General features: G+C 38.7%; 1 protein-coding gene across 6 annotated transcripts in view; it reads left to right on the top strand.

The window, feature by feature from the left end:
• AFF3 (ALF transcription elongation factor 3) overlaps positions 1-14,885 on the top strand; it is a 339,923-nt gene that overhangs the window by 36,540 nt on the left and 288,498 nt on the right. For all 6 annotated transcript variants that reach the window (XR_010826790.1, XM_066984090.1, XM_066984089.1 and 3 more), the window contains exon 2: positions 11,397-11,517. Coding sequence is in view for 5 of the 6 variants with exons in the window: in XM_066984090.1 (XP_066840191.1) it covers positions 11,397-11,517 (121 nt within the window). In the remaining variant the exon portion in view is untranslated. The remainder of the gene's footprint in view (positions 1-11,396; positions 11,518-14,885) is intronic.

The following is a 14,885-nucleotide window of genomic DNA, read 5'->3' as shown; positions in this document are numbered from 1 at the left end:
ATTTTACATCTTATACTATACAGGTAAATGATATCCTTATAATTTACTGTGACACAAATATGCAATTATGAACTCAGACTTAAAATATACAATAAAAATACAGTATTTCTGTCATCATCTTTTCTTATTGTCGTTAAAACTGAAATTTTCTGAGAAAAAACAGTCCAGGCGAGACATCTGTTGGAGAGTGAGGACACGATGCTTTATCCTGCTTCATCAGGTCACTGGCTTTCCCATGTTGGACTGGAACCAGGCTGATGCCCTTCAACACACAGCATCTGCCTCTTTGGCACAGTCTCTTCACGGGCATCTCTGGAACAGCTTCTGCATCTACCCCCACCATTAATGCTTCTGGGTAATCTTTTGTCATTTTTGTGTCATTGCCTTCCAGTTCAGAAATATATAAAGACATTTTAACCTGCTTGAAACTGGGGCACTCACACAGGCACTCTATTTCTCTGAGTTAAAATACAACAGCTTATTTTGTGCTTTATACCTTCATCATGTTTTCCTGATGTTATATTTGGCCTGGATTTGTAGCACGGTCATGTCACCACCACTCTTCTTGAACAGAAACAGAGTGTCAAGAAAGGCACAAACATTAATTATAAGATTGTTTCAAATGTTTTTTTTTTTGGATGCAATTAGAGAGAAAATACACTCATCCCCTTGCATGTCACTTAAGAAAGGGAGTGCTTGGGTGCTTCTCTCTGTGACTCTGAAGATGGGCAACATGAGTCATGACGTAGTTGTCTTCACAGGCAGAATGAATTAGAGTTAGCATGGGTAAGGAGCATACATGATTTACACCAGCCACAGGATATGAAAGTTTTAACTTTTTCATCATTTTAGAAAAGAAATTTAGTAAGAATTAGTAAGAATTTAGTAAGAATTTTTATTCATGTATAGATACAAATTGCTCTTTTATGCATGGGTATGCTGGCTTTGGCTAACTTTGCTTCCTAATTTTGTTGGCTACATGTCAAAATATGACAGAGCTGCACAGGGTGATCAGGGTGTAATGAATAAGAAGCTTAAAGCCTCGTGATTTCTGTGTGCTGTGCACCTTTCTCATCCAGGTTCCTAAGAGAAGTGATATTTGTAACTGGTCAAGTATCAACCTCAGTTTACTTTAAGTAGTCCACATTCAGAAGAAAGAACTGGGAAGTAATTTTCATTTTGCTGCAGCTTAAATATGTAAATTGTATTTTATAGAAGCTAGCTAGTTGCATGGTACAATGAAATTTGTTTGGCTGGTACTCGTTTATTGTGAAAGGAGGGTGGAACACCCTCTATTAACTATTTTTTCATTGTTTGTAGACTGAAGGTGTATATAAAACACAACTATCATAGTTTCTTGAACCCAGACTTCTTTCAGTGGTCCTTTTGGTTTCATTAGAGCAAGCTGTCTGCATAGGTGTTAGGTAGACAGACAGCTAGATTTAGGCTAAGGTTTTGATTTGGGTTTAGGTTTAGGCTGAGATTTAGGTTTAGGTGTATATGTCATTCCATTTTCTATTGTTCTACTTCAACAAAGCAGAATGAATACAGAACCTTGTAATTCCCCTTAACAGGATTTTATGCTTTCGGACTCATACAAACAAAAATCTATTGCTAAAAACAATCATGGTTTCTTTGTATAGTGAGCTACATATTAGGTGCTCATATAAACAAAACCAGAGGTTTTAGTGGATTCATTTTTTGGACATTTGCTGCTGGATTTGTTGTTGTTGTTGTTTTGTTTTGTTTTGTTTTTTTATCTGTGCATCTGGCATAGGGTTTAACAACTTTGGTTGTTGCTTTACCTGCACGTGAAGTCATAAACATCATCCAAATTTACTTTTAATCTGTAGACATGTTAACACACATCTATTTAAAACTTAGCTCAGCCTTATCTGTATATTGTGATGATTCCTCTGTAATATTATTTAGTATATAACATGCTACAGTAAGGTCTCCATCTATCCATAAAAAAAAGAAAGAAAAATTAATTAAAGCAAGGCATCTCAAAACATTAATTCTATTTCTACAGAAAAAACAAACTCAGTGACTCTCCACTGAAGTTCCCAAGAAGTGATTTTCTGGGAATACATAAAATCTGATGACTTATACACTGACTTGTTCATTATTTGTTTCACACTGGGGCTGTTGTGTGGTTTCCATAACACAGTAAATTACGATTTAACAAATAAAAAAGATTGTCACCCAAGATCCATTTTAAGCCAAGTGAAACATAATACAATATAAAATTTACATCGTTTTCTTGATTAACCCTGATGAACCTTCAGTCATTATCCATTACAGTAAGAGTAAATTGGAAATGTTGCTTAGTTAATAAAACATGTATAGACATTTTCATGAGTCATAGATTTGATGGTTGCTAACAGCTGACACATTCATAATGAAATACTGTACTTTGTCTTTCCACGAAAGTACAATACTATATGGATCTGAAATGCTGTGTCCTGCACTTCACACAGGAGGCAGCCAGTGCTGTAGTTTGGTGCCTTTTGGACATCAGATAATTTTGAATGCTGATCTAAAATAAAGAGTGCACAATGTAAACTCAGACAAGATTTTGCAACCTTTACATTTAAGTACTGAGTCTCTGCATGACCTTCAGTCATGTTTCATTGGGGCTTTTTACAGCGCCAGAAGGACTGGAGCTAAACAAATTAAAACTACTGAAGAAATCTTTGTCATCTGTGAAGCCCTGTAAAGTTTTGTTCTTTTTGCTACTGTGCCAGGAAGGTTTTCTAATAAACAATCCTGTTACCTCTGTAGTGGCAAGGTACTCTTAGATCTGGCCTTAATGTTTCATTACAGTCTTTGCTATTGCTACTTTGTCAAGTTGCACCAGAGTAAATTGTTGATAACAGTTTTCTACTGGTTACAAAGCCCTGAATTATAATTATTATTAATATATATATATATATTTTTTGTGCTATGTGAAGTATACCTCAGTGTACTTCTCAGTCCTGCAATTAGCTGTGGATAGGTGCATCACTGTTCGGAGCCCCATTGAAAGAATATCCTATTTGAGCTGCCAGAGAAAAATGAGACCAAGGAGGTTTATTTTTGTTAAAAACATTAAAAAAAAAAAAAAGTCATTTTGACAGTTTTTTCAGGAAACTTGTTTGTTTGCTTGTTTAAATTATTGAAACTACTACTGAAAATTTTCAATGTCTGAAGCCCAGTTTTCAGCAAACATGTCAATAACAAACATTGTGAATAAGGTATTAAACATTTACTGCAAAATATCAAATAGGTTTTAAAAGGCCAGATTTTTTCATTGCATTTAAAATGTTTAGAACATCCCTAAAAATTATGCGTCAACAGGAGTAAATTCAGCTTATTGCAAGATTCAATCCATATACTCTTCAGCGTGTGCACCAAGACTATATGAATAATTTGCCTATGTATGCACATCCCCTACAGAGATGAACTGAATAGCTGATTAAATATATATAATTTTGGACTAAATATGATTGTAAGGAGCCTAAAAAAGAAGTTTCAAGGAAAACCAAAACCAAAAACAACAAACAAGAAACCACACACACAGGCTTGGCAAAAGATAACTGGAACAGTTTCCCATGCGTAAGGGCCTGAGGGAACGTCATGAAGCTGAGACAAGGAAGGTTCAGGTTGGATATTAGGGAAAGGTTCTTCACCAAGAGGGACAGGCTCCCCAGAGCAGTGGCCATGGCCCCCAGCCTGCTGGAGTTCAAGTTGCATTTGGACAATGCTCTCAGACATACGGTCCAATTTTTGAGTGTTCCTGTGTAGATCCAGGAGGTGGACTTGATGAGCCTTGTGGATCCCTTCCAACTTGGGATATTTTATGATTTTATGACTCTAAGGATGCCATAGGAAAGAGAAATCATTGTGGAGAAAAAATAGACAAATGGGGCATTGTGTCTGACATCTTTGGCATCATTCTCAAGGATGTAATACAAAACTGGATCAGATGAACAGCAAAGTTAGGTAAAGCCTTGTTTAACAGCCCAGGGAATTTAGCTGTGTTAGATTAGGCAGAAAAAGAAGGATTCCTCATCAATGCCCTCAGCTCTTGTATTTTTTAACTACAATGTAAAAGTAACACTAACAAAATCAAATGAAAGAGCTTTACTGTGCTTTGTCTGTTTTGTGCTCTTTGGTCTTGCTATTTTTTTTCTCTCCTCATGGAAAATATGGATGAGGAAACAAGAAGAATAATGTCCTCTATCTCATCTACAGTATCTGTTTTTTGACAACTAAACTCTCCATTTAATTTAAGAGTTTTCAAATGTAATTTTGGATTGTGGAAAAAAAAAAAAAGAAAAAAGAAAAAAAAAAGAAAAACTCATTCCAGGTGTAAGCTTATTAATAGTGGTGAATTTATAACATATTAATATACTTTCAAACAATAAGTTGTTAGAACAGTGCACTGAATTTTCCCTTAAAAGTTTACGTCTTAATGTGTGAAATTAAAGGTAATAGTAATGTTCCGCTTCTCGCTTGGCACACTGTCGTTATTAGATCTCCATCCATTGTAGGTAGTTTTGCTAGCAGTTTTAGGGTTATAAAAAAAAGAGCACCAGAATTTAATAGAAAAAAAAAAAAAGAAACGGTAGGGCATTAAGTGTAGGATTATCTATTACTACTGAAAGATTAATTTTATGATATCTATGTATATTGTGGTTATGGATTGGTAGAATTTTATAATATGATGAAGTATTTTTTCTTGAAACTGTACAAAAAATAGAAAATCAGAATTATGTCTCAATTCCTCTCATTGGGCAAAACTTTGCTGAGGGAAGAAAATGTGCGTGTTTTATCTGTAGCAGAGCTGGAATAGGTATTCTTGCACCAGCAGATGTTGAACTAAATTGGATTCTTTTTTAATGTTCCTCTGTTGTGATGTTTACTGCTGTGATTCAACAACCTAGATTCCAGTCTCAATTGCCGTCGTAGGTTTTTCTCAATATTTCAACACGTATTTAAAATTCAGTCAGGTTACATGTAAAGCCCTCACATTTTGAGAGTGCCTCCAAGATAACAACTGCACCCACAATTAGCCTTTTCTTGGCTCTTTCCAGTTGCCCAGCGTGGCTCCTCAAAAGACCTGCCTTGGACGCTCAGATGCTGATTTTGCAGATGTGGGATATATATATATATATTTGAATATCCATTTGTTTGGTGGATGTGATATACCTAACCCTCCAAATGCAGCCCCTGGTTTCCATCTCAGCATTTCCAGTCACATAATTAAAGCAATCTTGCACCTTCCAGCCCGCACCTGCCACCGAGCATGTGGCCATCCCAGCACAGCTCCACACGAGCATATTCGTGTTTGCGCGGCAGTGTTTCATGGTTAATACAAATCATAAACAGGCTGTAAAAGATGAAGCGTCAATGAATCCTAGCTTTAAAATTGCTGGAAGCTAGAAGTTTTAAAACTGATACTGCAAAGTGAAAAATGAAATTTAACCAGGCATTTTGGTGAAGGAAAAATAATTTATTGGATGTAAGATGAAAAGCTGTGAGAGTAAACATCAATCTCATCTTAGACACATGTCATTGATTGATGTTTGCTCTGTGCTGCTGCCTGGAGGTAAACTCTTTGAAATAGCAAAGTAGGTACTTTATCTGTCTGTGGGTAGGAGCACAGTTTGCTAAGTTACTGTTTTTTTGAGACCCCGCTACATCTTTATGTTCAATCAAAGAGAAAACAGTAAATCAGAGTAATTGCTTTACCCCACGGCATTTCTGTTTGTAAATGGGAAAAAATACTGTAAAAATCCTCAAATTAACTTCTGCTGTTTAAGCGAGATAAAAAGTCTTAAAAAAAAAATAAAATCAGTTGCAACCTAGGAAGGTATTTTATTGATTATGTCACTTGGTCATCAAATGCAGCCCCTTTGTTATAATCGAACCAATACTTCAAGTGTCATTAGGGAAAACATTTACAGCTCAGAATGTAAGGCTGCCATCTCTAAGGGCTCACCGTATCCCATTAGCAATTAGTTCCCAAATAGGCATCATTTATACTTAGCTGAAAATGGAATTGGTACTGAGAAACTGGCCAGCAAAAAACATGGACATGAACAGTGGAAGAGAAAATAGACATTAAATGATGGCACTCCAATGTTGTCGGGCCATCCAGCAAGAAGAATAACCTGAATTGTAATTAAATTGTCAGAATTTGACTGTTTTCTAAAAATATTTGGGGTTATTGCCCTTACAAGGTCCCAGGTTGGCTAGGCCTTTTGTGTTTTAAAGTATTACAGAGATATGAGAACGATGGCGCTATTAAACTCAGACCCCAATTTCCATTCTGAATTCAGTTTTATAGTCACTGTCCTGCATAAGGGCTGAGCTGTTTTTATTTTATTATTTTATTTTATTTTATTTTTTTATTTTATTTTATTTTATTTTATTTTATTTTATTTTATTTTATTTTATTTTATTTTATTTTATTTTATTTTATTTTATTTTATTATATATATATATTTTTTGGTGTCGAGTGGTTGATTAGTTTTGTGTTTTGTTTTCATTTGGAAGATGATCATCTTTGCACACACCCTGGGGATAGTTAGAGCTTGCACCTGGGAGACTGGAAGTGATATTATTTCCACAGTGGTGGGAGGGGCTGATGCCATCTGATGGTGTTTCACACGGAGCCTCTTCATCTGGTATGAGAAAGGAAGGGTCGGTTTGGGCCCAAGTGAGGATGTCTGGGCGCGAGCTGACAACATCTGGGAAAGCAGCTCAGCCTTTGCAAGAAGCAGTTAGGTCTGCTCACAGGAAGTATCCAGGAACTGGGATTTTGCTAATTTAAGAGATCTTTCCATGTCACTGTGAGTCATCAGCTCTGCTTTTGTTTTTAATATGTCTAGACTTCAGAAAGTTTTGTATGAAGTACAACATGTAGCTGCTGGGGCAAAGGAGATCAAACTCCTGGGTCACAAACATCAACTGCAAATAGTTAAGCTGCTTCTGCTAAATCTATATTACAATATTTATGTGCATAGGGGGGCAGAAAGAGGTTGTGGGGGGTGTTACAAAAAATAAACTGATAGGAGGCAAGGGGAGCACCAGCGATCTTGCCCCCAGTTTACCCACCCAGGTCTTTTGCAGTCTCAAAGCTGCCAGGTATTAGAGGACAGTGATCTGGTGGCCAAATGACCGTATCTTTCCTGAATCTCCTCTTGGGGATGTGGTGATTTTGTGGTTTCTGGAAAAGTTGAGCAGTATCATTAATGCCCACAGTACAGCTGTGAAAGTGGGTGATACTTCAGTAAAGGTGCAGTGCTTCATTGGAGTGCAAAACTTGAGGGCATTCCCTACAGCTGAAGGGCAGGAGAACATGTTAGTGCATTGTCTCCATCCAGGTAATCATTAGGTTAAACCTTTTTATTCCACTTGTTCCAAATAGTGATGTCTGAGGGAGGGCAAATTGAGTCAGAAGTAGCGTGCTTTGGAAAAAAAAGGAAAAAAAAAATTAAAAAGAAAAAAAATAAGAGAGAGAGAAAGAGAATCCTCAACACTTAAAACTTTAGGCTTTTTATATGATTGCTTTCAGCCTAGCCTGAGACTACATAACTCTTTGGACTTTGTAAGAGATTAAATCCAGTCCCAGGTATTTCAGGTAAGGTTATTGCTCTGCTCCTTGGCTGTCCCCTGAGTCGTCTGTGTCTATTTCTAATTAAAGACTAAAGGATATAGTTCCTTCTGATGTCAAGCGCGGTGTGAAGAAAACTGTGGGTACTCCTGGCAATGCTGTGGAGGGGCCGGTGCTGCTGCCACCCTCCGGGCGCACCTCAGCTCTCCGGTTCGGGCAGCTCTCGTGGGGCGCCACGGCCAAAGAGGAGGTGCCCAGAAAGGGAGCCTTCCCAAAGCCATCACAAGAGCTTGGCATTTATTAAACGTGCCTCCTCTGAGAAGTGTGGCAACCCATTGGCATGCTGATCTGTACAGCACCAGAGAGTGAAATTGTTGAGGGTATTCTGGGAGAAGCGGAGAAGGTAGAGCTGCTGTGACTGGGATGACGTGTGCTGCAAGTGCTTTGAGCCTGAGACACTGGTGTTTGGACGTAATTAACTGGTAGATGTTTCCTTTTCAGCATGTCTCTTGGCAGATCTTAGGGCTAGGATGAATCAAAGTGTGGTTTTTAAAGCAGTGTGCTAAATTCAGTATAATGCAATTTTTGTAATTCAACATTTAGTCATATATAACTTTTGCATGTATTTGACCCATCACTCATGCTTCAGTTCATGTCCTTTAAGCATGAATTTGAAAGAGGCACAGCATTTTAAAAATAATAATATACCATTTAAAATCTGTTTAAATTCATCCTTTTGGAGTTTGACCTCTATAAAACAAATATAAATGACACTGACTGTTGAGAGATGACTGGTTGTATGTTCTTTGGTTACCGTGTCTTGCAAAACTGCTTCAACATTTTAGCCCACAGTACCAAAACTTAACCTATAAAATGATGTGTGAGTGTGCATATAACATACTATATATATATATACATATATATATAAATATGTACACCACACACATATGCACAGATGATCCAATGGGGAAAAAAAAAAATCTGGAGATATTTTGTGAACTACACAGCTTAGCTATGGAAATGATGAACATAGTGTAAATGGTTAAAAGGTACATGTGCATTTGGGATTGTTTTAAATTACAAATTAAACTAAAAAAAAAGGAAGAAAACTATTAAAAAGAATCATTTTCCATTAACTGAAGTGTTTGCAATAAAGAAAATTGTAGCAGTTGGCAGCATTCTCCTTGAACCAAAATAAATAAATACATTTGGTGACATACGTTCAAGGAAATGTGATTCTGCAACATTCATGCAAATAAGGAGCAGCCTCACAAATGCTGGAGATTTCACCATCTGTATTACCAAAGGAATACAACTCTTGACTTGTAGTTCTTCCTGACTTACTGCTTATAGATGGCATATTAGGCATTGTCACACTGTTTCTCCATTTGCATAATTATTCTGAATTATTGCAGGTTGTGATTTGTGTGGCCAACAGTGAGTGTCTCATTCAGGAAGGGGGTTCAGAGATCTGCGGACTTATATGTCTTCATCAAATAGTTCTTTGTCAAATGAAGGGATATTAGAGACTCGTATGTCTCCATCAAATAAAGGGATAAAAAAAGTCCCTCCACTTCAGGAGTATCACACCACAGCATTTTTAAATTTGTGTGAGGCGTAGTGAAGATCGGTGCACTTGTTTACTTCCTAGAAACTAGGTAGGGATCAGTATTATAATTAATCTCAGAGGAGCTGCCCATCTTTATTTGACTGCAGGCTACAATCCAAATGCAAAGCATCTGAAAGAGTCAACAGGGGATGGGGAAAGGCAGCTGAGGATGAAGCTATAACTGGATACCTGCAAATTCAGAAAAAGAAAAAAAAAGTTTTGTTTTGTTTTGTTTTTTTTTAAAACAAACAAACAAACAAACAAACACGTAGTAACCGTTATCCCTGGTGGCAGAAAGCTTACTTTAAAAACAGAGGTGTTTGTTAGAAAGTCTCTTATCCCAGCTTAAACAATGGGAGTACAGGGAGATGGCATGCTGTCGTGACTGAGGACTATTGGTCATGCAACAGTAAATGACAGCTACTCAGCCTCCTGGCCTCAGTGGTGTGCACGGTATATGATCTCTTCTCTGGACCCCTTTGGGATGCCTTTGCTAGTCCCTTCTTCCTGGAGGATGGCGTTTTCCTGCCCCAAACTCCACTCCTACGAATGCCTCCTCATTACACTGCTTTTTAAAGAGGGAGTATTAGTGTGAATAACGTGCTCATGAAAAATACACTATAAAAGCAACAAAAACAAAATAACATCTGTAAGCAGCAGAAAAAAAAATGGTGGTTGGAAGCTGTCTTAAACTTGCTGTACTAAAATCCTGTGTTCACAACAAAATTCTGTTCAATCTTGGGCATCCGCCCTTAGCTGGCTATCAGGAGGGTCACCTGAGAGCCCACCAGGAGCTGGTCTGATCCTACCTCCTAAGTCCTCGTGTGAAACCTATTTGTTAGGGCAGAAAGAGTCCAGGAGGGGTTAGCAGCATTTACAAGTAAACATAAGGTTTTGTGTTCGTTTGTTGACTGCTAAGGCATTGTTTTTAAATCCTACTAGTGTCTAACATATCCAACGTATTTTCAGCTCTCTCAAGTCTTGAATTAGAATCAGATAGCTGTTGGCCTTTTTGCAGCCTTGCCTGAGGCACGCTAGGTAACATCACGTGGGTAGCCAATGCAACATATGTTTAGCAAACTGGGAAGTGGTTAGCAAGGCAACATTTCTTTTTTTTTTTTATTAACACATGGTGCACTTACATGACATTAATATATATTTCTTCTTTACAGATTTACAGTGCCAGAAGAAAGGCATTAGCTGAGCTAGGCAAAATAGGCAATCGGCGCACTCGTCACATTGTACTGAAATAGCATGTAAACCTCATTGAATGCCTTGGTTTCCTTTGTGATGAGAATGACAGGATGAAATGTCTAAACCTGTGTTGTTCTGAGGAAATTTAGGGAAAGGTTTCTCTGGTTTATGATGTCATGCATTATACCAGAATTCTGGGGGAAAAAAAAATGAAAAAAAAAAGTTATCTTTTTTGTGTGTCTGTATTGGAGCCAGACTAATTCATTTCTAAAAATTAATACTGTTGTGTAGTGCAGTGATTTTATTTCCTCTCCAGCTACACTCTACCAGCCATACATACCATATCATGCCAGTATTCATTTATTCGTGCTCTAAAGTTGTGATAGTGTCAAATCCATCAGAAAGAAGAATTGTTTCAGCAGTAGTTTCACGACTTGGCTGATTAACAGAGATCAGAAGAAGCAGCCTAACTGTGGAAACCACTACAGCATGTAGTTTTAACAGCTCTTTAGGGAGCTAGTTAATGAAAGAATCACTACAGAAACACATCCATGTAAAAAAAGGAGCATTCTCATACAACACTCAGAGGATATGTCATAAGTGGAAATATGTTCATAATTTCTATTTACTCATAGCTGTAATTACCATCTGCCTTAAGAGTACTTTCAGTCTTTGTCAAAGTTGCTTAGATATTTCCTTTGTCACATTTCAAGCAGAGAAGTTCTGCACAGACTAGATCCTGCCCTGCGATTTCTTTTTTATTCTTCTGCAAGAATTTAATTATCTATTCTCTGTGTGAAGAAAGCAACAGCATTCCCAGAGACCTGAGCCTCCCCAGCCTGCTTGGACTGGCATTCGTCTGATTCATGTTCTTGCTTATTTTTGCCATCTGTCTGCAAAACAGAGCTCTTCACTTTTAAATTCACAGTGGTTTATATGTTGCCCGCTAATTTTTAACTCTAAAAAAATCTATTCCACTTTTTGCTGCAGTGTCTATGAGCCGGATAGAAACGTGCTGCGCAGGAAAGAATGGGAAAGGAGAAATCAGGAGGCCCAGCAGGAGGATGGCACATTTAACACAAGTTACTCCCTCTTCAGTGAACCATACAAGGTAGATGCTTCCCATCTGGGTGGCTCTTTATTTATTTATTTATTTTTATTTGACAGTATAAAATCACAGCCTGCAGAAGGCATTGTCCAGGTCTCAGCAACCTCCCACAAGTGCCAGCCTCGCAAAATTTGCATAGAACATTTATGGTTCATTGAGAATCGGATTTTTCTTATGTTAGCTTCTTACAGTGTTCAGCAGCACACGAGAATGAAACAAACGAGAAATATCCTAGCAATATTTGAGGTGGCATTAAAACTAGGAGGTGAAGGTGATGGTGCCCTGTTTCTGCTACACTTAGGAGAAAGTAATTGCGTTAGAATTGTGTGTGAAGGACAAGCCATACAGTAAACATTATGCTCTGGCCAAGGTTAATGTGATGAAATATCTTTTTTTTTTTCCTATAAGCATTGCAAACAACATTTGTCTGCTAGGCATGTTTTGCCCTCAACAAAGGCAGAAGTAACTCAACTCCTTTCTTTATCCCTCGTGGAAACAGTAATGCGATGAGGCACCACTGTCTCTCCCCACCTCCTGTTAGGAGGGTCAAGCAGGATCCTCTGCACCTAACTGCTGTCTCCAGAAGCTTCCAATCAAGTCCTTGTGAAGGGACCAGAGAGCAGCATCCCATGGAGGCTGCTCCTCTCCCCTAGATAACCCATGACTTTGCCTGTGTGCATCAAAGCAACGTCACGCATTTTCTGTTGTGACCTTCCGGTAATGCCCAAGCTGCTGTTAAATCCACCATGTTGTGAAGCCTTTCCCCTCCACGCTGCTTCACTTGTCCTTGGTGCTTTGGGTGCTTTAGTGCCTCTTTCCAAGAATCCCATCTAGGACCTGGCATTTGGCTCCTGCACCTGACTTCAGTGCTTTCATGTTTCTGCCCATGTCCCAGGGTCAGCTTTTAACCTGCTATTCCTTCCAGATTGTTACTGTTTCTAGTCCCTAATAAAAAAGAAAGATCTACCACTTTCAAACCATGTCTCTTGATAGAAGACAGCTCTGTCTGCCTTGAAGCTGACCTCCAGCTGCCCGAATTTCAGATTCATTACAAAGACATTTAGAAATCATGGGAAATGTCTTGAACTCCTCCTGACGGCTCCACTTGAAAAAGTCTACTGTGAGACCAATCAAGGGCTAATACATGGAAAAATGCCTGAAAAACTAAAGTTAGCTGTCTCTTGGCATTTAGGGAGGGCTCCACTGCAACAGGGACTAATAATTTTCCATTTGGTAGATCCAAAATAGACCCCTCAGAAAAAAAGGGCCTGTCTTTTTTCTGGGTCGCTGATACTGTGTTTTTTGTTTGTTTGTTTGTGCTACAGTATTTTGCACACTTTGATTATTACCTGTGTCCCAGTTACTGCCACAGACTTCATGTATCATGGACACATCAGTAGTTTCTGAGTTATGTATGATGTTTGAAGGCATCTGTGTGCAACCACAGTATAATTCCATCCACTGTAATGGGAGTGGACAGAAATTCATTGCGTTCTCTAGAAGCAGTGAAGATACTTAGTGGGTATCCCATGAGGAGGTCAGAATAAAGGTTCCATCCATACTTCTCATTCTCAAATGCTATGGCTCTATTTTGGACTAGCCTGTAAAAAAAGTGCTGCAGAGATACATCCTACAGCTGACTTACTCAAGGAAACACTGAGAAAGGCAAAGCACAAGACAGCTGTATAAATTGCCCACTGCTCTTCTGGCATGACAGTCACAGCTGCTTGGGAAGAACAGTCATTCTGACAGCATTGGACACCAAAACTTCAGCAGTGGGATACTCTGCATGTCATGTCCACACTGGCAACGGACTTATGGGGCTGTCTGACATCATGAAAGCATCAGTGTGGGGATGCAGAGCTGTGCCTTCATCATTTTTTTCTTATTGTAGAGAGAGACAGAAGAAGAAGAAACCTTTCTGTAAAAGCAAAGCTGAAACCGACTCTTAACTTATTTAAAGACCGTGTACAAGTTTTAGGTGTTTCCACAGGGGAATGAAGCTACAGCAGACATTCACTGCAAGCTCTGATCAAATTCAGTATTCCTCTGCACAGCTTGAGAAACATGAGCTAAAGCCAGAGGATTTGCCATTCAGAAGGTCATATCTGAAAATCAAAGACAGACTGGAAATCTCTTAAATCTTGTGTCTTCTCTCACCTTGACTTGTCTCGCTACTCCTGAAACATCAGATTTTCTGAGAAATCCTGACTCTTTGGGTTGCCCCTTATCCTCTTCGTTTCAAAGTATCCATAGCAACCCTCTATGAAGGATTACAGGAAATCCAGTGTGTTTTACTAGAAATGTCTTTTACGGGAGGTAAAAAAGTAGGAATTTCATTCTGGATATTTTCTGGACAGAATACTTTGCCTCATTAACCATATCAGGGCTTTTTATCAAGAAAAAAAACTGATGGCCTTCCATGCAACCATCAGGTTTATTTTTAGAAGGGTTGGATCCTGCAGGTCTTCAAATGTATGGATACATCTTACTTAGCAGAATAATGTAAGTTAGAAATGTTTGCACAGAATGCTTTTCCCACTTACTCATTTTGTGATTATGTTTTCCCTATGTGTATGGTTATATAAAGCCAGCAGTATTTCAGAGCAAACAACAGGACAAACTTTAACATCTGAAGCTCATAAGAAGTCACCCCAGATCCCAGCTTTTTTCCCTGGGAGAATGTAGGTCAGCTCTTCCAGATGAGCTCAGCTCAGCACAGAATCTCACCTCAGGATGTCCCCAGTTTATCCAGAAGGAATAAACAACACCAATCAGTTGACAGCCCATGCAATGATACAAGCATTCAATCTGTTTGCTGCAATTATTGTGGTTATCTGGCATCTATCAATAAGATGCATCTCTGTATGACATACATATCATATCCATATAGAAGAAAATCTACTAACTTCTCTGGGCTAGTGGTAGTCTACAGATAATCTGCAATTAGGCCTTTATTTTTTCCCATTCAAAAAGCAGCAATCAGAAAGAATGAACCTTCTCTTAGGGAAGCTGTGTTTCCTGGGGCAAAACTTAGACATAAAATTCTCTTACATCCATAGACCAAGAGGCAGCTGGGTAGAGAGCTGACCGACAAGCTGTATCAGGGGCCCTATTCCATTCTGTGGTCCTTGTTGACATACTCCTGGAATGCGAGGAAACCTGAGGCACAGGCTGGCTGAGACAGGCTGGGCACAGGCCCAAGGGCAGATCTCCATCCCTTGAGGAAAGATGGAAATGCATCTCTCTGCAAGGTGTCTACACAAGTTGGAGGATCCACTGGAAACGCAGAAGGGATCCACTCGGTAAAGGAAACATCTCTGTGTTTTCAAGAAAATAATTCTGCTGGTCAAGGAGATGCCTAAGTGTAG

The sequence above is a fragment of the Anser cygnoides genome, chromosome 1 (genome assembly GCF_040182565.1).
Source record: "Anser cygnoides isolate HZ-2024a breed goose chromosome 1, Taihu_goose_T2T_genome, whole genome shotgun sequence".
Classification (NCBI taxonomy): Eukaryota; Metazoa; Chordata; class Aves; order Anseriformes; family Anatidae; genus Anser; species Anser cygnoides.
Note: the sequence above shows the minus strand (reverse complement) of the source record. Positions and strands in the feature narration are given on the sequence as shown.